At 44.3% G+C, this 24561-nt stretch overlaps 1 protein-coding gene across 1 annotated transcript in view; it reads left to right on the plus strand.

Moving 5' to 3' along the window:
* The first annotated feature begins 435 nt into the window (after nucleotides 1–435).
* Nucleotides 436–24561, plus strand: part of LOC122919320 (dual specificity testis-specific protein kinase 1-like) — a 38002-nt gene continuing 13876 nt past the window's right edge. The window contains exon 1 of the mRNA XM_044268275.1: nucleotides 436–522. Within this exon, the coding sequence (XP_044124210.1) occupies nucleotide 522 (1 nt within the window). The 5' untranslated portion in view covers nucleotides 436–521. The remainder of the gene's footprint in view (nucleotides 523–24561) is intronic.

The raw sequence follows: 24561 nt of genomic DNA on the forward strand, positions 1-24561 counted from the left end.
CAGCTCAGCAGGCAGTATCACACAGGATAGGATTAGATACACAGCTCAGCAGACAGTATCACACAGGAGAGGATTAGATACACAGCTCAGCAGGCAGTATCACACAGGACAGGATTAGATACACAGCTCAGCAGACAGTATCACACAGGATAGGATTAGATACACAGCTCAGCAGACAGTATCACACAGGATAGGATTAGATACACAGCTCAGCAGGCAGTATCACACAGGACAGGATTAGATACAGCAGCACGCCATGACCTTGGAGATTATGATGACATTAGAAGCTGCTGCTGGTGTTGTTCTAATGAGACCTAATTCACCTGTTGGGTGCAGCCTCCCCTCAGCTTGTAGCTCTCCAGTGTGGCCGGCAGGGGCGCTATTCCCAGAGACTTGTCTGTGTACGGAGGGTGCAGCTCCTCAGTGTGGCCGGCAGGGGCGCTGGAGGGCGCTCGGCTGACAGTGGAGGCTCCAGACCCCGGCAGAGCGGAGAGATGAGAGCAGCGTCCTGAGCCCTGCACAGTGAGTACACCCCGGGGCCCCTGCCGCTTGTGCTGTGTCCCCCACTTGCTGATCAGTATGGGTCTATAGTAATCTCTTCTTTGGAGGGTGAGGTGTTGCTCCTGTGGGGGTGCCTTGGTCTGAGTATGCTGGGAGTTGTAGTGTTATCACAGGTTGGAGTCAACCAGTGTGTAAGCCACAGTTCGCACCTTCCCCGTGCAATGTCCTGCATCCTTCCAATACACCCTGGGGCACTGTTTGCAACATCTCTGCTTGTGGTCAGTGAATGAAATCATTCTTGTTTACATGCAGTGGCTGAACACCAGTGCAGATCTATCTCACAGCTGAGGGTTTGTTCCACTTGTATCCAGTCTAGACAGTTCAGACTCCAGACTGATACATTGTAACAAACCACCAGAACAGATGGGGATGTGTGCTGCTGATGTGTGTACATCACAGAGGATTGTCTGGACTGGATACAATGTAACAAACCTTCAGCTGTGAGAAGTATGACATCTGTGTCTAGGGGTGGCAAGGATGACCCCGGTTGTCTGTGTCACTTCTCGCTATTCTTTTCTGTGCGGATGCTGGAAATTTTTGGTAATTTATTTTATTTTTTAACCTTTTTTTTCCAGTTTGTCCCGGTCTGCCAGGGGTTAACGCGCCTCCCTGCCCCGTGTGTGGTCCGCTCAGATATCGCAGGTTATTAATTTTGGGCTTGTGTCGCTTTTCTAGCCTCGCCCTCATTGCCGTACGCAAGGGACCTGTGGACCTCGGAGCTAAAATTAGGGCTAAATACACACTGTAGTAATGAGGGACGTGGAAGGGATAGGCAGTGCACTTAAAGGGGCGCTCCACTCGTCTGAAAATGCCTAAATTAGCAGTTCCCTGGTATAATTACAATTGCTGGTATCCGGCCCGAGAGCAGTCACATCAGAGACTGCTGTTTTATGGTCGTCTGTGAATGTCCTAAAATATCCGCCACGTCGGCAAAAAAAAAAAACGGATGCCGCTGCAGGGATTCCAGTACCATTCAGCGATTGTGCAGGGAGGGGGAGGTGTTTTTAGGGTCTGTGTTCCTTTAACGGCTCTTCAGTGCAATGTGATTGGTTGCTATGGGCAACATGGCTGGCTGACAACTAACACGGCCTCTGTCAAAGCTGCTGCAGGGGTTGTCACCCAGCTATGGCGTGATGGATCACCATGCTACTGTTCTGTCAGCCTCTAGGGGGCGCATGCTGGGACATGGTCGGGGCCCGCTCCATAGTGAGCTATTGTGAGACCTTCCTGACTACAGACCCAGCTTTCCCAGGGACAGATAAAGAGAGGAAGTCCAGGACTTGATGTCTTCAGTCTCTTCTCCTGACTACTAATCGTGTACTTGGTGTCACTTGTGAAGGGGGTGGGGCAGTGACAACCTCTCAGACAGGATACACGGGCAGGTTGTCAGCAGTAATAGATGTTACTGTAGTATAAGGTGTGTGGATCTCATGTCTGATCCCAGTGTAAATCTATCAGGGATGTGGAGAAAATCCCGGCGCGCTGCACTGCGGACTGGTATAAAACGTGTTATCGGGAATAAAACAAAAACATTATAATCAGCAACGCGTTTCAATGGCGGTCCGCCGTCCTCATCATGGTAGGTCCAAGATGTAGATACACAATGATGACGGGGAAGTGAATGGTATATAACTGGTTAATACACTGCTAAATACATAACGCATGAAAAGTATATAAAGGAAATTAAACGTGATCCCAGCATTAGGATAACCGCGCCAAAAAAAGGAAATGATTAAAACAAGCCAGGAAGTGACATCACAAGCGTTACCGCAAAACAGGTAAGCATTAATGTGCGCACCAAAAAGAGAGTGGAGGGGGAACGGTGAATAGACACAGCTATGCCAACTTCATGAGAGCCCCTCCGTCGCGCGGTCCCCCGGGGGCTTCCTCAGCCCCTCCGTCGCGCGGTCCCCCGGGGGCTTCCTCAGCCCCTCCGTCGCGCGGTCCCCCGGGGCTTCCTCAGCCCCTCCGTCGCGCGGTCCCCCGGGGCTTCCTCATCCCCTCCGTCGCGCGGTCCCCCGGGGCTTCCTCATCCCCTCCGTCGCGCGGTCCCCCGGGGCTTCCTCATCCCCTCCGTCGAGCGGTCCCCCGGGGCTTCCTCATCCCCTCCGTCGCGCGGTCCCCCGGGGCTTCCTCATCCCCTCCGTCGCGCGGTCCCCCGGGGCTTCCTCATCCCCTCCGTCGAGCGGTCCCCCGGGGCTTCCTCATCCCCTCCGTCGCGCGGTCCCCCGGGGCTTCCTCATCCCCTCCGTCGCTGATGGTGGTTGGGGGGTCTGATGAAGAATGCAAATCTGATTTGGGGGTCTGCTCTGAGGTCTGTTGGAAAATACAGGTCCTTCTCAAAAAATTAGCATATTGTGATAAAGTTCATTATTTTCTGTAATGTGCTGATAAACATTAGACTTTCATATATTTTAGATTCATTACACACAACTGAAGTAGTTCAAGCCTTTTATTGTTTTGATATTGATGATTTTGGCCACAGCTCACGAAAACCCAAATTTCCTATCTAAAAAAATTAGCATATTTCATCCGACCAATAAAAGAAAAGTGTTTTTAATACAAAAAAAGTCAACCTTCAAATAATTATGTTCAGTTCTGCACTCAATACTCGGTCGGGAATCCTTTTGCAGAAATCACTGCTTCAATGCGGCGTGGCATGGAAGCAATCAGCCTGTGGCACTGCTGAGGTGTTATGGAGGCCCAGGAGGCTTCAATGCGGCGTGGCATGGAGTCAATCAGCCTGTGGCACTGCTGAGGTGTTATGGAGGCCCAGGAGGCTTCAATGCGGCGTGGCATGGAAGCAATCAGCCTGTGGCACTGCTGAGGTGTTATGGAGGCCCAGGATGCTTCAGTGCGGCGTGGCATGGAGGCAATCAGCCTGTGGCACTGCTGAGGTGTTATGGAGGCCCAGGATGCTTCAATGCGGCGTGGCATGGAGGCAATCAGCCTGTGGCACTGCTGAGGTGTTATGGAGGCCCAGGATGCTTCACTGCGGCGTGGCATGGAGGCCATCAGCCTGTGGCACTGCTGAGGTGTTATGGAGGCCCAGGATGCTTCGATAGCGGCCTTAAGCTCATCCAGAGTGTTGGGTCTTGCGTCTCTCAACTTTTTCTTCCCAATTTCCCACAGATTCTCTATGGGGTTCAGGTCAGGAGAGTTGGCAGGCCAGTTGAGCCCAGTAATACCATGGTCAGTAAACCATTTACCAGTGGTGTTGGCGCTGTGAGCAGGTGCCAGGTCGTGCTGAAAAATGAAATCTTCATCTCCATAAAGCTTTTCAGCAGATGGAAGCATGAAGTGCTCCAAAATCTCCTGATAGCGGCTGCATTGCCCCTGCCCTTGATAAAACACAGTGGACCAACACCAGCAGCTGACATGGCGCCCCAGACCATCACTGACTGTGGGTACTTGACACTGGACTTCAGGCATTTTGGCATTTCCCTCTCCCCAGTCTTCCTCCAGATTCTGGCACCTTGATTTCCGAATGACATGCAACAGTCCAGTGCTGCTTCTCTGTAGCCCAGGTCAGGCGCTTCTGCCGCTGTTTCTGGTTCAAAAGTGGCTTGACCTGGGGAATGCGGCACCTGTAGCCCATTTCCTGCACACGCCTGTACACGGGGGCTCTGGATGTTGCTACTCCAGACTCAGTCCACTGCTTCCGCAGGTCCCCCAAGGTCTGGAATTGGTCCTTCTCCACAATCTTCCTCAGGGTCCGGTCACCTCTTCTCGTTGTGCAGCGTTTTCTGCCACACTTTTTCCTTCCCACAGACTTCCCACTGAGGTGCCTTGATACAGCGCTCTGGGAACAGCCTATTCCTTCAGACATGTCTTTCTGTGTCTTACCCTCTTGCTTGAGGGTGTGAATGATGGCCTTCTGGACAGCAGTCAGGTCGGCAGTCTTACCCATGATTGCGGTTTGGAGTAATGAACCAGGCTGGGAGTTTGTAAAAGCCTCAGGAATATTTTGCAGGTGTTTAGAGTTAATTAGTTGATTCAGATGATTAGGTTAATAGCTCGTTTAGAGAACCTTTTCGTGATATGCTAATTTTTTTAGATAGGAATTTTGGGTTTTCATGAGCTGTGGCCAAAATCATCAATATTAAAACAATAAAAGGCTTGAACTACTTCAGTTGGTGTGTAATGAATCTAAAATATATGAAAGTCTAATGTTTATCAGTACATTACAGAAAATAATTAATTTTATCACAATATGCTAATTTTTTGAGAATGACCTGTATATATTTTTTTCTTATTTTCCTCTTCTAAATCCTTAGGTGCGTCTTATAGTCCGAAAAATACGGAATGCACCATTCATTTCCGGGTCATCACTGTGTGTGTATATATCTTGTACCTACCTTGATGAAGCAGCCTGATGGAGGCGGACCACCTTCAGAACGCGTGATTGTCATGTTTTTATTGTCTGATCAATGATGTCATCAGCAGGGGGCGGGGTTGTGACAACCTCTCAGACATGATATACAGGCAGGTTGTCAGCAGTAATAGATGTTGCTGTAGTATAAGGTGCCTGGATCTCATGTGTGATCACAATGTCATGATATGAGTGATGTCATCAGCAGGGGGCGGGGCTGTGACAACCTCTGTTTGCTGTTGTCTCCACTGAGTGGGTCGTGCAGTTGGCCCCGGGGCCGTGTTGTTTACCAGAGGGCCCCATGTCTGATGCTGCACGATGCAGGGGAGGTGGGCGGCTGATGAGGCTCCGCTGCAGATGATGATTCACTCACTTCATGGAAAAATATTATCTGTGAAAAATTTAACCTCTTCTCTTCTTCAGTTTCTTACAAGTAGCAGGTAAATCTTGTAGAGTTTCTAAGAAAAAATAGGATAATTCAGGGACTGGGACTATTCCTGGGGAAGGACCTTCCTTAGAGGGGAACTCCACTTAGAAAAAAAGTAAAAAATGTTGCAAATTACATTGAAATAAGTTTCCAGATACTTTGTGTTATCAATCTGTTGTTTAAATTGTAACTCAATGAGTCTTCTACTCCAGTCACAGCCAGAGCTGCATTGAAATCTATCTGGTGTCCTGTTGCAGTGCATTGTGGGAGCTCAGATGGCGGTCACACAGCTACAGCTTAGTTGCAGCTCTCGCATAACTTACCGCAAAGTGTTTATAACCCACAATCATTTTTCCATGAGCAGCCAATGGTATTGTGAAGGCAGCTTTGGATGTGACTAGAGGATAAAGCACTATGAAGTTGCAATAGGAAAGAAATCCTATATTTCCTTTCCAGTTCCGTCTGTCAGCTGCAGCACTTTATGTGGCGGCACTGGCGGGGTGTGCCCGCTCTATACTGCTGACATGTGCGTGGCGTAAACCACCCTGAACCCCGAGGGGCAGCCAGAGCCAAAACATAGCGCCAAGTAAAAACCATTGCACTGCCCAAAAATTACTGCTGACAAGTCACATGTCACATCTGTGTAAGGAAAAGCTGGGTGCCAGCCTCTGGGGGTGGGGGGAAGGGCGGGGAGAGAGTCCTTCACAAGCCAGGACCTGGTGACTTACCAGAGGAAGATGCTGGAAATAAAGGGGGAAGGGGGGGGGGGGGGTACTGAGAACTGATTACAGGGAGACGATAACTAGGCAATGTCATAGAGGTCTGAGCGGTACTTAGTGTGCTGCAGTATTATAGTAGTTATATTCTTGTACATAGGAGGCAGTATTATAGTAGTTATATTCTTGTACATAGGAGCAGTATTATAGTAGTTATATTCTTGTACATAGGAGGCAGTATTATAGTAGTTATATTCTTGTATATAGGAGCAGTATTATAGTAGTTATATCCTTGTACATAGGAGGCAGTATTATAGTAGTTATATTCTTGTACATAGGAGGCAGTATTATAGTAGTTATATTCTTGTACATAGGAGGCAGTATTATAGTAGTTATATTCTTGTATATAGGAGCAGTATTATAGTAGTTATATCCTTGTACATAGGAGGCAGTATTATAGTAGTTATATTCTTGTACATAGGAGGCAGTATTATAGTAGTTATATCCTTGTACATAGGAGGCAGTATTATAGCAGTTATATTCCTGTACATAGGAGCAGTATTATAGTAGTTATATTCTTGTACATAGGAGCAGTATTATAGTAGTTATATTCTTGTACATAGGAGGCAGTATTATAGTAGTTATATTCTTGTACATAGGAGGCAGTATTATAGTAGTTATATTCTTGTACATAGGAGCAGTATTATAGTAGTTATATTCTTGTACATAGGAGGCAGTATTATAGTAGTTATATTCTTGTACATAGGAGGCAGTATTATAGTAGTTATATTCTTGTACATAGGAGGCAGTATTATAGTAGTTATATTCTTGTACATAGGGGCAGTATTATAGTAGTTATATTCTTGTACATAAGAGCAGTATTATAGTAGTTATATTCTTGTACATAGGAGCAGTATTATAGTAGTTATATTCTTGTACATAGAAGGCAGTATTATAGTAGTTATATTCTTGTACATAGGAGCAGTATTATAGTAGTTATATTCTTGTACATAGGAGCAGTATTATAGTAGTTATATCCTTGTACATAGGAGGCAGTATTATAGCAGTTATATTCTTGTACATAGGAGCAGTATTATAGCAGTTATATTCCTGTACATAGGAGCAGTATTATAGTAGTTATATTCTTGTACATAGGAGGCAGTATTATAGTAGTTATATTCTAGTACATAGGAGGCAGTATTATAGTAGTTATATTCTTGTACATAGGAGCAGTATTATAGTAGTTATATTCTTGTACATAGGAGCAGTATTATAGTAGTTATATTCTTGTACATAGGAGCAGTATTATAGTAGTTATATTCTTGTACATAGGAGGCAGTATTATAGCAGTTATATTCTTGTACATAGGAGCAGTATTATAGCAGTTATATTCCTGTACATAGGAGCAGTATTATAGTAGTTATATTCTTGTACATAGGAGGCAGTATTATAGTAGTTATATTCTTGTACATAGGAGGCAGTATTATAGTAGTTATATTCTTGTACATAGGAGCAGTATTATAGTAGTTATATTCTTGTACATAGGAGGCAGTATTATAGTAGTTATATTCTAGTACATAGGAGGCAGTATTATAGTAGTTATATTCTTGTACATAGGAGCAGTATTATAGTAGTTATATTCTTGTACATAGGAGCAGTATTATAGTAGTTATATTCTTGTACATAGGAGCAGTATTATAGTAGTTATATTCTTGTACATAGGAGGCAGTATTATAGCAGTTATATTCTTGTACATAGGAGCAGTATTATAGCAGTTATATTCCTGTACATAGGAGCAGAATTATAGTAGTTATATTCTTGTACATAGGAGGCAGTATTATAGTAGTTATATTCTTGTACATAGGAGGCAGTATTATAGTAGTTATATTCTTGTACATAGGAGCAGTATTATAGTAGTTATATTCTTGTACATAGGAGCAGTATTATAGCAGTTATATTCCTGTACATAGGAGCAGTATTACAGATATATCTATAGTTTTTCCTGGAGGTTCCTCCTGAACTTGATTTGCGTCTTGTGTATAAATATTGATTAGCATATAAATATCTTCGTGCCCTTGGTTGTCTCTTTGTACGCGCAGTCTCTTTGCTTTCATTATCTGAATCTTATCTCTCGCCCGCGTTACGTCTGATGTCACTGGGTGAATGACGTGTGCAGCGCACGATCAGCACTGCAATAACAACTATTATATGATCACACCTAATGTGTTTTTATATCAATAAGGAAGCACGCCGGGGCATGGAGAAATCAGTAGGCATGACTAAGGCTACTTTCACAATGGCGTTTTGGTTTCAGGGCTCTCACAAGCGGTTCAAAACGGATCAGTTTTTCCCTTAATGCATTCTGAATAGGTAAGGATCCGCTCGGAATGCCTCAGTTTGGCTCCGTTCCGCCTCCATTCCGCTTTTTAGGCTGCTTGCAGCGTTTTGGTGTCCGTCGAAACTGAGCCAAACGGATCCATCCTGACACACAATGTAAGTCGATGGGGCGGATCCGTTTTCACTGACACAATATGGCACACTAGAAAACTGATCCATCCCACATTTACTTTCAATGGTGTCTTACTCCGCACCACATCGTGGACAGAAAAACGCTGCTTGCAGCGTTTTTCGGTCCGCGATGTGGACGCAACCAAATGGAAAGGAATGCATTTTGATGACTCCGTTTCATTTAGTTCAGTTTTGTCCCCATTGTTAATGAATGGGAATAAAACTGAAGCTTTTTCTTCCGCTATTGAGATCCTATGACGGATCTCAATAACGGAATTGAAAATGCTAACATAGTAACATAGTACATAAGGCGGATAAAAGACATCTGTCCGTCCATCCAGTTCGGCCTGTCATCCTGAAAGTTGATCCAGAGGAAGGCAAAAAACCCCTGAGAGGTAGAAGCCAATTTTCCTTACTTAAGGTGGAAAAAATAATTTCCCGACTCCAATCAGGCATCAGACTAACTCCCTGGACCAGCGACCCCTCTCTAGTAGCTCTAGCCTGTAATATTATTACACTCCAGAAATACATCCAGGCCCCTCCTGGACTCTTATAGTGAACTCCCCATCACCACCTCCTCAGGCAGAGAGCTCCATAGTCTCACTGCTCTTACAGTATAGAGTCCATAGTCTCACTGCTCTTACAGTATAGAGTCCATAGTCTCACTGCTCTTACAGTATAGAGTCCATAGTCTCACTGCTCTTACAGTAAAGAGTCCATAGTCTCACTGCTCTTACAGTATAGAGTCCATAGTCTCACTGCTCTTACAGTATAGAGTCCATAGTCTCACTGCTCTTACAGTATAGTCCATAGTCTCACTGCTCTTACAGTAAAGAGTCCATAGTCTCACTGCTCTTACAGTAAAGAGTCCATAGTCTCCCTGCTCTTACAGTATAGAGTCCATAGTCTCACTGCTCTTACAGTATAGAGTCCATAGTCTCACTGCTCTTACAGTATAGAGTCCATAGTCTCACTGCTCTTACAGTATAGAGTCCATAGTCTCACTGCTCTTACAGTAAAGAGTCCATAGTCTCACTGCTCTTACAGTAAAGAGTCCATAGTCTCCCTGCTCTTACAGTATAGAGTCCATAGTCTCACTGCTCTTACAGTATAGAGTCCATAGTCTCACTGCTCTTACAGTATAGAGTCCATAGTCTCACTGCTCTTACAGTATAGAGTCCATAGTCTCACTGCTCTTACAGTATAGAGTCCATAGTCTCCCTGCTCTTACAGTAAAGAGTCCATAGTCTCCCTGCTCTTACAGTATAGAGTCCATAGTCTCCCTGCTCTTACAGTATAGAGTCCATAGTCTCCCTGCTCTTACAGTAAAGAGTCCATAGTCTCCCTGCTCTTACAGTAAAGAGTCCATAGTCTCCCTGCTCTTACAGTAAAGAGTCCATAGTCTCACTGCTCTTACCGTAAAGAATCCATAGTCTCCCTGCTCTTACAGTAAAGAGTCCATAGTCTCCCTGCTCTTACAGTAAAGAGTCCATAGTCTCACTGCTCTTACAGTAAAGAATCCTCTTCTATGTTTGTGTACAAACCTTCTTTCCTCCAGACGCAGAGGATGTCCCCTCATCACAGTCCTGGGGATAAATAGATGATGGGAGTGATCTCTGTACTGACCCCTGATATATTTATACATAGTTATTAGATCTCCCCTCAGTCGTCTTTTTTCTAAAGTGAATAACCCTAATGCTGATAATCTTTCAGGGTCCTGTAGTTGCCCCATTCCAGTTATTACTTTAGTTGCCCTCCTCTGAACCCTCTCCAGCTCTGCTATGTCTGCCTTGTTCACAGGAGCCCAGAACTGTACACAGTCCTCCATGTGTGGTCTGACCAGTGATGTGTAAAGTGGTAGGACTATGTTCTCATCACCGCCATCTATGCCCCTTTTGATGCAACCCATTATCTTATTGGCCTTGGCAGCAGCTGCCTGACACTGGTTTTTACAGCTTAGTTTGCTGTTCCCTAAAATTCCTAGGTCCTTTTCCATGTCAGTGTTACTGAGTGTTACCCTTTAGTATGTACGGGTGACTTGCATTATTCCTTCCCATGTGCATAACCTTACATTTTGTCAGTGTTAAACCTCATCTGCCACTTCTCTGCCCAAGCCTCCAATCTATCCAGATCCATCTGTAGCTGTATAGTGTCCTCTGTAGTATATATACAGTATACGGTCCTCTGTAGTATACAGTATACTGTCCTCTGTAGTGTATATACAGTATACTGTCCTCTGTAGTGTATATACTGTTCTCTGTAGTGTATATACAGTATACTGTCCTCTGTAGTGTATATACAGTCCTCTGTAGTGTGTATGTATATGTGTATGTGTGTGTGTGTGTGTGTATATATATATATATATATATATATATATTAGTATACTGTCCTCTGTTGTATATATACAGTATACTGTCCTCTGTAGTGTATATTCTGTCCTCTGTAGTGTATATTCTGTCCTCTGTAGTGTATATACTGTCCTCGGTAGTGTATATACAGTATACTGTCCTCTGTAGTGTTTATACAGTATACTGTCCTCGGTAGTGTATATATAGTATACTGTCCTCGGTAGTGTATATACTGTCCTCGGTAGTTTATATACAGTATACTGTCCTCTGTAGTGTATGTATACTGTCCTCTGTGGTATATATACAGTATACTGTCCTCTGTAGTGTATATACAGTATACTGTCCTCTGTAGTGTATATACTGTCCTCTGTAGTGTATATACTGTCCTCTGTAGTGTATATACAGTATACTGTCCTCTGTAGTGTATATACAGTATACTGTCCTCTGTAGTGTTTATACAGTATACTGTCCTCGGTAGTGTATATATAGTATACTGTCCTCGGTAGTGTATATATAGTATACTGTCCTCGGTAGTGTATATACTGTCCTCGGTAGTGTATATACTGTCCTCGGTAGTGTATATACTGTCCTCGGTAGTGTATATACAGTATACTGTCCTCTGTAGTGTATATACAGTATACTGTCCTCTGCAGTGTGTATACTGTCCTCTGTAGTGTATATACAGTATACTGTCCTCTGTGGTATATATACAGTATACTGTCCTCTGCAGTGTATGTATACTGTCCTCTGTAGTGTGTATACTGTCCTCTGTAGTGTATATACAGTATACTGTCCTCTGTAGTATATATATACAGTATACTGTCCTCTGCAGTGTATGTATACTGTCCTCTGTGGTATATATACAGTATACTGTCCTCTGCAGTGTATGTATACTGTCCTCTGTGGTATATATACAGTATACTGTCCTCTGCAGTGTATTTATACTGTCCTCTGTAGTGTGTATACTGTCCTCTGTAGTGTATATACAGTATACTGTCCTCTGTAGTGTATATACAGTATACTGTCCTCGGTAGTGTATATACAGTATACTGTCCTCGGTAGTGTATATACTGTCCTCGGTAGTGTATATACAGTATACTGTCCTCTGTAGTGTATATACAGTATACGGTCCTCTGCAGTGTATGTATACTGTCCTCTGTGGTATATATATACAGTATACTGTCCTCTGTGGTATATATAGAGTATACTGTCCTCTGTGGTATATATACAGTATACTGTCCTCTGTGGTATATATACAGTATACTGTCCTCTGTGGTATATATACAGTATACTGTCCTCTGTGGTATATATACAGTATACTGTCCTCTGTAGTATGTACACTGTCCTCTGTAGTATGTATACAGTATACTGTCCTCTGTAGTATGTATACGGTATACTGTCCTCTGTAGTATGTATACAGTATACTGTCCTCTGTAGTATGTATACGGTATACTGTCCTCTGTAGTATATATACAGTATACTGTCCTCTGTAGTATGTACACTGTCCTCTGTAGTATGTATACAGTATACTGTCCTCGGTAGTGGCCGTATATACAGTATACTGTCCTCTGTAGTATATATACAGTATACTGTCCTCGGTAGTGGCCGTATATACAGTCTACTGTCCTCTGTAGTATATATACAGTATACTGTCCTCGGTAGTGGCCGTATATACAGTATACTGCCCTCTGTAGTATATATACAGTATACTGTCCTCTGTAGTATATATACAATATACTGTCCTCTGTAGTATATATACAGTATACTGTCCTCGGTAGTGGCCGTATATACAGTCTACTGTCCTCTGTAGTATATATACAGTATACTGTCCTCGGTAGTGGCCGTATATACAGTATACTGCCCTCTGTAGTATATATACAGTATACTGTCCTCTGTAGTATATATACAATATACTGTCCTCTGTAGTATATATACAGTATACTGTCCTCGGTAGTGGCCGTATATACAGTATACTGTCCTCGGTAGTGGCCGTATATACAGTTTACTGGCCTCTTCTGTGTCAGTTACTTTAGTCTCATCTTCATAAATGGATATGTTACTGTGCAAGCGTTCTACAAGATCGGTAATAAATATATTGGAGGATAGGGCCCAATGTGAAAGTAGCCTAAGTGCATATGTTTTCGCGGAGGGCGTGTTCTCATAGACGGGGAGTCCACCCTGTATGAGTGGAGATGTCCGTGTCTCATGTGGTGGTACATGTCGCCTGCCGATGACCGGGTGGTTGTCGGGGACGTCTTGGTCCCTTTTCTCCAGTAGTAGATGATCTGAGCTTTGTGTCTGAGGAGTCGGGATCTTGGAAGGAGCCGTATAATCCTGAGCGTCAGGCCGCCCCTACCTGCTGACTAATCCCGTCTCAAGTCATTATGGGTCCGCGAGCGGCTGCTCAGACTCTTGTGTAAGGATCTGCACTAATTAGTCGCTCTAGGAAATTTCCGGTCTTAAACCCGGCAGCCGCTTCTCCTACAACAACAACAACAACATTCTTGACCTTCGGAGGATTCCTTACAGTGACGGCGGCGGGAAAGATATTTCCCGTAATCCTGTTAACTATTTAATAACTGGTAAATCTTGGATGACTGGAATGGGGTTTCTGCGCCGGTCGTAACTACACAGGTTAACCCTATAAGAGCCGCATAGATTGGGTCTTAGTTTTGAGCACTTTGGTTTTTGGTTTCAGAATGCTGCTTTGTTTTCTTTGCAGCCGTACGGTAAAGTGAGCACCGTTCCCATGGCAACCAGAGAAACAGACAATCTCTCTTACCCACTACCCAAAGATGGAGGTCTGTCCTTGGAGATGACTTGTGGACGGACTTGCGTGAGGTCATCCTAAAATCACTAGACCAGGGGGCGCCGTCGAACCTTTCGAATCAGTTTTGATAGGACGTTGTAAGGATGTCATTATCTGACCCTACTGACAACATCCCTTTAAATCCATTCATGTCCCCCATACTGTCTCATAAAGTAATGATCATGGAGGACGGTTTCTGCACTTGCCGTCACTTGGCCTATAGAAGACCACTACAGTCTACCCATAGAGCGATAATCATATTCACCTACACTATAAATGGAGAGATGGTCCCTTTAAGATGGGTAGTGTCTGACCGCGTCCTATGTCCTATGGCCGCCGCTATATATCATATAGTGCGGGTAACGAAGAAGAGCTATCGCCTAGTAGACGTGCGGCCGTCCTCCCGCGTCTCATGTCGCACACAAGCGAAGGGCTGTGGTTTGGATCGGGTGACACATAAAGCCGCCAACCGGTTTCCATCTCTGTCTGCGGCCGCAACCCAAAAGACACGTTAATCCCCTCTTATCAAAGGGACTTGTTATAAGATGGTCCCTATGTCTGAGGATATAAGAGGACGAGGCGGAGATGGGGGAGGAGGGGGCGTCCGTGATGTAGTAGGCTTTGGAATTCTGCTCCATACAAAAGGACGATTCTCTATACAAAACGGTCGGGGGGCGCGTCGTGGGAATGTCCAGGAGGGGCCTCTCTCCATCTGTCGTCCCTTCTTCCACCGCTGATAAACATTTTCATTTGTATTTTTATTATGCATAATACAGAACTGGAAATTGTGTTGGAAACCATCAGCAAGTTGCTGTGGATTGAACTATTGTTCTTGCTTTCATTCAGTAAATGTAATACATACTGGGCGAGTAGGCTGCTGACCTGACAGGCTTTATATGCCCCCTAAAAATCTCTCTTTGCTCACTGGAAACCACAAACAGGCAGGCTAGTTGCGTCTGACATATATACTAATGGGGGAGGATATAGCAGTATACAGGAGGCAATTAGCAGAAACTAATCATTACTGTAAAATGAAAGAAATGCTCCAGCACCACGATGAATAATGTGAAAATCCCGGTCTTTATTATCACCAGAAATCCAGGATCATGACTAAGAACACGACAGTTCGAAACGCGTAGATCCGGGGAACTGGGGACCACCAGTGTTTGTGATTGCTGTACTCACCTGGATTTCTGGTGATAATAAAGACCGGGATTTTCACATTATTCATCGTGGTGCTGGAGCATTTCTTTCATTTTTTCTCTGTTTCCAAAGGACTGGCTTGAGTCCGCTCCGTGCACCGCCGTGCAGGACGATGAGGTGAGCTGGCTATAACCTTTTCTATACTGTATGTAGCATAATCTGCCTGGTGGATCCGTTAACAGCATCTTGTTGACTGTTTCTGCAAAGAAGACTACACAGAGATGCTTGACGTTACGCTGGCTGGTTATGGATGTAATCGAGTCCTTTCACCACTGACATTCAAGTGGAAAGTAAGGCTGGGTTCACATAGGCGTTGCGGGAACATGCGTGATTTTTCAGCACGAGTGCAAAACATTGTAATGCATTTTGCACGCGCGTGAGAAAAATCGGTATGTTTGGTACCCAACCCCGAACTTCTTCATAGAAGTTTGGGTTTGGGATCGGGGCTGTGTAGATTGTATTATTTTCCCTTATAACATGGTCATAAGGGAAAATAATAGCATTCTTAATACAGAATACATAGTACAATAGCGCTGGAGGGGTTACATATTTATTTTTTTTTTAACTCGCCTTAATCCACTTGCTCGCGCAGCCGGCATCTCTTCTGTCTTCTTCTTTGCTGTGTACAGGAAAAGGACCTGTGGTGACGTCACTTCACATGGTCTCACATGATCTTTTACCATGGTGATGGACCATGTGATGACCGGAGTGACATCACCACAGGTCCTTTTCCTGTACACAGCAAAGACGACGACAGAAGAGATGCCGGCTGCGCAATCAAGTGGATTAAGGTGAGTTAAACTATTTTTATTTATTTTTTTAACCCCTCTGGCGCTACTGTACTTTGCATTCTGTATTAAGAGTGCTATTATTTTCCCTTATAACTATGTTATAAGGGAAAATAATAATGATCGGGTCTCCATCCCGATCGTTTCCTAGCAACCGTGCGTGAAAATCGCACAGCGTCCGCACTTGCTTGTGGATGCTTGCGATTTTCACTCAGCCCTATTCACTTCTATGGGGCCTGCGTTGCGTGATAAACGCAGAATATAGAGCTTGCTGTGATTTTCACGCAACGCATAAGTGATGCATGAAAATCACAGCTCATGTGCACAGCCCCATAGAAATGAATGGGTCGGGATCTAGTGCGGGTGCAATGCATTCACCTCACGCATTGCACCTGCGCATAAATTTCGCCCGTGTGAACTCAGCCTAAGTGATTGCCCCTATGGTGTCTAATGGGTGTCAGTCTGCAGTTGTCAGGGCTGTCTACTGACTGGGGTGGAAATATAGGAGACCCAAGGATGAAATAAGATACTTGGAGTCACATGTTAAACTCTTAAAGGGGTTGTCTTTGTTTGTTGAACTTTCTGTTGTCAGGTGCCCGACTGGCATTGAGGTGATAGAATTGAGATTCAGATCCGAATTCCTGCACTATTAATTCCCCCTAGTGGGCAAAATAAAACATTGCGCGGCTTTCTGACTGTATTCCTGGTTACGATGATCCTGCGATAAAGGGGCAGACGACTCTCATCATTTCCCCGTCATGATCAGTAGGTTTACACACAACATGTTTGTTAGCGGTGCCCGTGCCTCTCCCAGACTATTGTGCTTCTGCTGGCACAGCTCCTGGCATCACCAGGGCCCCTGATGTGTCTATGCCAGGAACAGCGGCTGCCAGCATGGCTCCTAATAAAGGAATTACGCATCACTCGATTGTGTAAGGGGATCAGTGATGCTCTGCAGATGTCGCTAAACTATTGTGAGTCTTGTTTTTTGACCCTGGCGAGGGGGGGGGGGGGTAAATGGGGGAGGGGCACGGGCTGTCAAAGCCTCTGTACAATGACATGGCGACACGGCCGACCGGGGTAGCGAGGCAACGAGAGGAGGGTGGAAATGCCAGCACACTGTCCGCTTCATAGTAACAAGGCTCACATTGATGTCTGGATGCAGCTGGGGCCATGGGATGTGGTGCTCCATTCTTACAAACAATATGGCTTCCAGAACTGTACGTCACCCAGCTAATTAATGAGACCTCATTACAAGATGTAGGAAGTAATTGGAGCTGCCACTCATGTACGAGACTATAACTACTATAATACTGCTCCTATATACAAGACTATAACTACTATAATACTGCTCCTATGTATAAGAATATAACTACTATAATACTGCTCCTATGTACAAGAATATAACTACTATAATACTGCCTCCTATGTACAAGAATATAACTACTATAATACTGCCTCCTATGTACAAGAATATAACTACTATAATACTGCTCCTATGTACAAGAATATAACTACTATAATACTGCCTCCTATGTACAAGAATATAACTACTATAATACTGCTCCTATGTACAAGAATAGAACTACTATAATACTGCCTCCTAGGCGCAAGAATAGAACTACTATAATACTGCCTCCTAGGCGCAAGAATAGAACTACTATAATACTGCCTCCTAGGCGCAAGAATAGAACTACTATAATACTGCCTCCTAGGCGCAAGAATAGAACTACTATAATACTGCCTCCTAGGCGCAAGAATAGAACTACTATAATACTGCCTCCTAGGCGCAAGAATAGAACTACTATAATACTGCCTCCTAGGCGCAAGAATAGAACTACTATAATACTGCCTCCTAGGCGCAAGAATAGAACTACTATAATACTGCCTCCTAGGCGCAAGAATAGAACTACTATAATACTGCCTCCTAGCTGTGAGGACGTGTGCTAGCGGTTCTCCTGATGTCTGGAGAAAGCCCCAGGAGGGGACACCCTGGGTGGGGCTCCCCATGCAAGGCCCAGGCTCCAAGGCCTTCACCGGGAGGAAACTCCCAAACTCTTTTATATGTCAATGTAAATCCCAAAGTCATACCTTTTGGAAGAAATGCTCAGAATGGAAGTGTTTTCAAGAAAAATAAATGAAGAAATGGAAAAGAGAAAAACAATGAAAGATGGAACAGCAGCAACTGCTTCTAAGAAACATGAGGTGAGTGGGTCTGCTATGTAAGGTCTACAGAATCCTGGAGAACCAGGTGGCTCTGAAAAAAAATCCTTTGATGGAAGTTTAAAAAGTACAAGGAAAATCCAGCAAGGTGCCCATCATGGAGGACAGAGCTCGTCCCATGCAGCAGGTGTGCAGCTCACCCCTCCAGCTCAGACAGGGAGAACCTCCCTGGAAAGATTGACATTGCAGGAGAACCTGCAGCAGGATCTGGTGTCCAAAATGGCGTGCTCAGGCCGCACAAGATCTCAGGCTGGTGGTGGGAGCATCAAACATGCTGAGAAGCCTGTGGAAATGGCTCAGGGGAAACCTGCAGCAAAGTCTCCAGGAGCCTCCAGGACTATCACAGGTGCAGACTCCGGAGCCAGTGGTGAAACCATCAAGCCTGGAATGGGGAAGCTGAAGGACTCTGAATTCAAACAGCCTCAGACTTTGGCCAAAGCAAGACCACCGGTGAAGGAGGCAGCGCGTGCACCTGAGCTGCAGCTGGCGGAGGAGATCCCAGGGCTGGTAAGGAGAATGGGGGAGTTGAACCACCATAAGAAAATGCTGCAGATGCAGATGGACTGAATCCTGAGAGTAACACCTTGTATGATGGCAGACTGCACTCACTGGGCGTAGAGCTGGCTCTGGTGGTGAGGGAGATGGACTGTGTCCTGGAGAAGATGGGGCCCCTGGCAGAGTCCTATAGGAGCCAGGAACGGTTTGCCACATATAGGCAGAACACTAAACTGGATTCCAGATCCTCTAACGCTGAATCAGGGTCACATATTTCCCCAGTTGATCCCTGCCAAGATGCCAGCAAACATCTTGGCAGTAATAAACCTACCAGATAGACAGGGTTATGACGTTAGTTTTAAGCTCATGTCTAATCTGGATAGGTTCTGGGCTAATTTCCCCAGGTTTAGGGACGAAGAGGGATGGAATAAATTATTTTTATTCCAATCTCCAAACCAGACACAGTCACAGTTAACATCATCTTCTGGAATGAGGCGGTCCCTCCCCAGGGTATTGTGGTGTGGCTCAGGAGACCTTATGTCCGACCTGACTAAGAACAGGGACAATGATGGTATCTGGACATGAGGGTGAAAGGTCCTGGTCAAACTGCACCAGCGGAACAATATAACATGGCATCTACCCAATTCCTTCTACACTGGGAGAGAGAAAGGCGTCTGCTTCTATTCTAGTCAGCCCAGGAAGTGCTTCAGATGTGGCAAGGTCGGTCATCTGGCCAGTGCCTGCACTGTGATGAAGTGCAATCTATGTGGTGAGGTCGGCCATGTAAGTGCTAACTGTAAGACCATCAGATGTAATCTGTGTGGAAATATGGGCCACCCTCACAGAGATTGCCCAGATGCATGGCACAACATCTGTAAAGAGCTACCTGATGAGGAACTGGTTGAAGGGGCAGAGACTGTAGAGGAGGAGGCCTTGATGTCAGGGACAATACTGACCAGGAAAGAAGTCCAGCAGAGGTCTGATTGTGTAGAGCCAGAACATCAGGGCTTAGGCCTCGTTCACACTTCAGTGTTTGGTCAGTGATTTCCATCAGTGATTTGTGAGCCAAAACCAGAAGAGAAGCCTCCACAGACATAATGTATAAGGGAAAGATCTGCTCCTGTTCTGTGTTTAGAGCCGGACCTGGTTTTGGCTCACGAATCACTGATGGAAATCACTGACCGAACACTGACGTGTGAATGAGGCATTAGAGAGTGTGTAGGATGACATGGAGACTGTCCCTCAGGTCCAACAACAGTCAGATGGAGCCTCGTCTGTATCACCATCTGTACCTGAGGAGAGTAAGAGCAAACTGAGGAAAAAAGACACGTCCTCCCGTAAGCCCGAGGCAGATTACAACATGGGCCAATAAATAAGTCATTATAGGTGCAAATGTAATGGTGATATCCAACAGGTATGAGGTTCTGACAGAGTCAGATGGTGACTGAGTGAGAGCTCTACAAAAGGATAGATAAGGAATGTGAAGGCGACACAGGAGACCCCCCAACAAAAAGGAGACCCATTGCCATAGAAGATCAGGTAGAGTCAGACATGGAAACAAGTGGCAGACAGAACAGCTCAGACTCTGACCTATGATGATGGGGACTTCACTGCTTTGTGCTCTGATGGCTGCGTCGTCTTTAAAAATAGCTTTAAGTAATGTGAACAGCATAAAAGTAAGGAGTACGAGACACGCTGTATATGACCATCTCAGGTATCTGGATGCAGATGTCATCTTCTTGCAGGAGACCCGTCTGACCACATTAGGGCTTTTAGGTGAGGCAGAAAGAGATTGGTGGTCTGGTCCTTCTTTCTGGTCATCGGCTGTGGAGCCTTATGCCGGGATGGCTATCATGTTCACCACCAATAATGTGACAGTACATTGGTTACCAGAGGTGGCTATGGGAAGATGTCTGGTTCTAGAAGTCGCTATTCATGGAAGAAGGCTCCGGCTCATTAATATCTGCGGCCCACAGTCAGTGGCAGAAAGGATCCAGTTGTTCAGTGAGATGAAGCAGTATCTCTTTACCTCAGTTCCTGAAGTAATGGCTGGAGATTTCAATGTCGCTAGAACATCGGGTGACAGATCCTCTGGCCGAGCAGTTACCAGGGACTCCAAGGTCTTGAATAACTTGATCTCTCAGGCAGTTCTCAGTGATGTCTTCACACAGGGAGGTAGGAAGCCAAACATCACATACTCTTTTGCTGACAGAAGTAGTTGGATAGATTTGGCTTCTGTTTTTCCATCAGAAACCGTCAGTGGGATAAAGGAGTGAGTAGTCCCTTATTTAGATCACCTGGCCTTGTTTTTCTGTTTGGGATCCACAAAGTGTCCTGATAGTGGTAAAGGGTTATGGAGACTTAACTCTAATCTTTTGGAAGACCCTTATGTCCAGAGAGTCGTCCACTCTCTGGAGCAGTCATCTCGATAAGGGAGATGTTTGAGAGATGTAAAGCTCTGAGGTGTGGGAGATATGTTGTTGGTCTTGACCAGGCTAAAGCCTTTGACAGGGTAGACCACGAGTATCTATGGGCCACTTTGTCAAAGTACGGTATTCCAGGACAATTTGTAGATTGGCTGAAAACTTTGTACAGAGAGGCAGAGAGCTTTCCTCTGGTCAATGGTTGGCAGGGTGACACGTTCAGGGTTGAGGCGGGGGTGAGACAGGGTTACCCGTTGAGTCCACTACTGTATGTGTTTGCCTTAGACCCGTTCCTGAGGTCGCTGCAGGAGTGTGATTATCAGGGGGTGCCAGTCCCCCGTTGCTTGCCTTTGAGTGTTGTTGCCTACGCGGATGAAGTGACTGTGGTGATATCTGAACCTCGTGAGGTGCAGATGTTGTCTGCAGCCATCAGGAGCTATTTGGAGGCCTCAGAGTCTCTGGTCACCCTTGAGAAGAGTCAAGCTTTCTGGACCCTGAATTCTGATCCAGACATGATCTGCCACAATTTGCGAAAGCCTCCACCTATATTAAAATCATTGGGGTTAAATTCGGGAGGGACGATAACGCCAGGATAAATTGGGAAGATAGATTGGAAGCCGGAAATGCAAAGGTTTAGCGATGGAAGAACTGTAGGCTGACCTATAGAGAAACAGTTAAAATATTGAAGACTTACCTGGTCCCTGTCTTCTTATATGTCTGTTGCCAGAATCTTTCTCGGCTAGGCTCTTTAGCCTGTTCTTCCAGCTTCTTTTGGGGGAACAGGTTGAACCCAGTAAAAAAAGATAAAGAGGGATCACCTACCTACAGAGGAGAGAGGGTGGCTGGATATGATAAATCCAAGGGTGTTCTTTGACTCCTTGTTCCTGAAAGTTAATTTTGGTTGCCTGGACTTGAAGAATGGCTCCCTGTGGGTGAACAGTGTCAGGGACTGGATATTGCCTTTTGCAGAATCTTGGGTTCGAGAGGCGGCAGTCTCAAGAGAGGGAGATGGACGCAGGACTACCTGCCCCAGTACCTGGACTATGGTATTAGGTGCCTGAAGAAGTGGGGTATAGAGAAGGCTTACATTCAGACTAAGGCTGGTGTCACACGGGCTTTGCGGGAACATGCGCGATTTTTCCGCGCAAGTGCAAAACATTGTAATGTGTTTTGCACGCACGTGAGAAAAATCGGCATGTTTGGTACTCGAACTTCTTCACAGAAGTTCAGGTTTGGGGTCGGGGTTGTGTAGATTGCATTATTTTCTCTTATAACATGGTTAGAAGGGAAAATAATAGCATTCTGAATACAGAATGCATAGTACAATAGCGCTGGAGGGGTTAAAAAATAATAATATAACTTGCCTTAATCGACTTGCTTGCGCAGCCGGCATCTCTTCTGTCTTCTTTTTTGCTGTGTACAGGAAAAGGACCTGTGGTGACGTCACTCCGGTCATCACATGGTCCGTCACATGTTCTTTTACCATGGTGATGGATTATATGATGGACCATGTGATGACCGGAGTGACGTCGCCACAGGTCCTTTTCCTGTACACAGCAAAAAAGAAGACGGAAGAGAAGCCGGGCTGCGCGAGCAAGTGGATTAAGGGGAGTTAAAATATATATATATATATATATATATATATATATATATATATATATATATATATATATATATATAATTTTTTTTTTTTTAACCCCTCTAGCGCTGTTTTACTATGCATTCTGTATTAAGAATGCTATTATTTTCCCTTATAACCATGTTATAAGGGAAAATAATAATGATCGGGTCTCCATCCCGATCATCACCTAGCAACTGTGCGTGAAAATCGCACCGCATCTGCACTTGCTTGCGGATGCTTGCGATTTTTACGCAGCCCCATTCACTTATATGGGGCCTGCTCTGCGTGATAAACGCACAATATAGAGCATGCTGCGATTTTCACGCAACGCATATGTGATGCTTGAAAATCACAGCTCGTGTGCACAGCCCCATAGAAATGAATGGGTCCGGATTCAGTGCGGGTGCAATGCGTTCACCTCACGCATTGCAGCCGCGCGGAAATCTCGCCCGTGTGAAAGGGGCCTTAGACCAGGAAAGATCTGTACTTTAAGGTGTGTACGACCTTCTTCTGTTTATAGCCCACACTGAAAGACTGCACGACCACCATCCTACAGGACAGTCTGAGGTTCCTCAATGTGGTGAGGCTTCCTCCTAAATTTTATGACATCGCTTGACTGTCCTTGTAAGGAAAGCTTTTTGTTAAAAAAAATTAAACATTTTTAAGTGTCCCTTGGGGTGTCGGCAGCAGGAGACAATGGCACATTTTATACCAGAGTGCTGGGGAGGGAGAAAAATATGGCAGGAAATATCCCATAAACTAAAAATCCCAAGACTGCAGTCTCTTGAATACCCAGATATCATCTATGGGGGGCCATCTCATGTAGGTGACATTGACCGGGGGACCATGTATCTCATCATTACCATCATCAAGTACTATCACTGGAACACCAGAACCTGAGTGTCCATCACTAACGAGCCATCATGTCAGAGCTCAGGTGGATCAAATCCCTGGAAGTCAGGAAAAATAGAAACAATGTGACAATATGGAGGAATGTGTATATAGATTAACGATAGTTTTAATTCACTGGAAATATGCTCAACCCCCCCCCCCTTTTCTTATAACAGAAAAGGATCCAAGTTAAGTTAAAGTCATGAGTTTACTCTGTATTAGAGGTTTATGATTTCTGTCAAATGACTATTGTTTTTAAAAATTTAGTTGGAAATGTATATTTCATATTAGTTTTTTTGCTAATAAAAATTGCCTCCTATGTACAAGACTATAACTACTATAATACTGCTCCCTATGTACAGGAATATAACTACTATAATACTGCTCCTATGTACAAGATTATTACTACTATAATACTGCTCCTATGTACAAGAATATAACTACTATAATACTGCTCCTATGTACAAGAATATAACTACTATAATACTGCTCCTATGTACAGGAATATAACTACTATAATACTGCTCCTATGTACAAGATTATTACTACTATAATACTGCTCCTATGTACAAGAATATAACTACTATAATACTGCCTCCTATGTACAAGAATATAACTACTATAATACTGCTCCTATGTACAGGAATATAACTACTATAATACTGCTCCTATGTACAAGATTATTACTACTATAATACTGCTCCTATGTACAAGAATATAACTACTATAATACTGCCCCCTATGTACAAGGATATAACTACTATAATACTGCTCCTATGTACAAGAATATAACTACTATAATACTGCTCCTATGTACAAGAATATAACTACTATAATACTGCTCCTATGTACAAGAATATAACTACTATAATACTGCCTCCTATGTACAAGAATATAACTACTATAATACTGCCCCCTATGTACAAGGATATAACTACTATAATACTGCTCCTATGTACAAGAATATAACTACTATAATACTGCTCCTATGTACAAGCATATAACTACTATAATACTGCTCCTATGTACAAGAATATAACTACTATAATGCTGCTCCTATGTACAAGAATATAACTACTATAATACTGCTATGTACAAGAATATAACTACTATAATACTGCCTATGTACAAGAATATAACTACTATAATACTGCCTCCTATGTACAAGAATATAAC

This window comes from Bufo gargarizans, chromosome 9 (assembly GCF_014858855.1).
Source record: "Bufo gargarizans isolate SCDJY-AF-19 chromosome 9, ASM1485885v1, whole genome shotgun sequence".
In the NCBI taxonomy this organism is placed as follows: domain Eukaryota; kingdom Metazoa; phylum Chordata; class Amphibia; order Anura; family Bufonidae; genus Bufo; species Bufo gargarizans.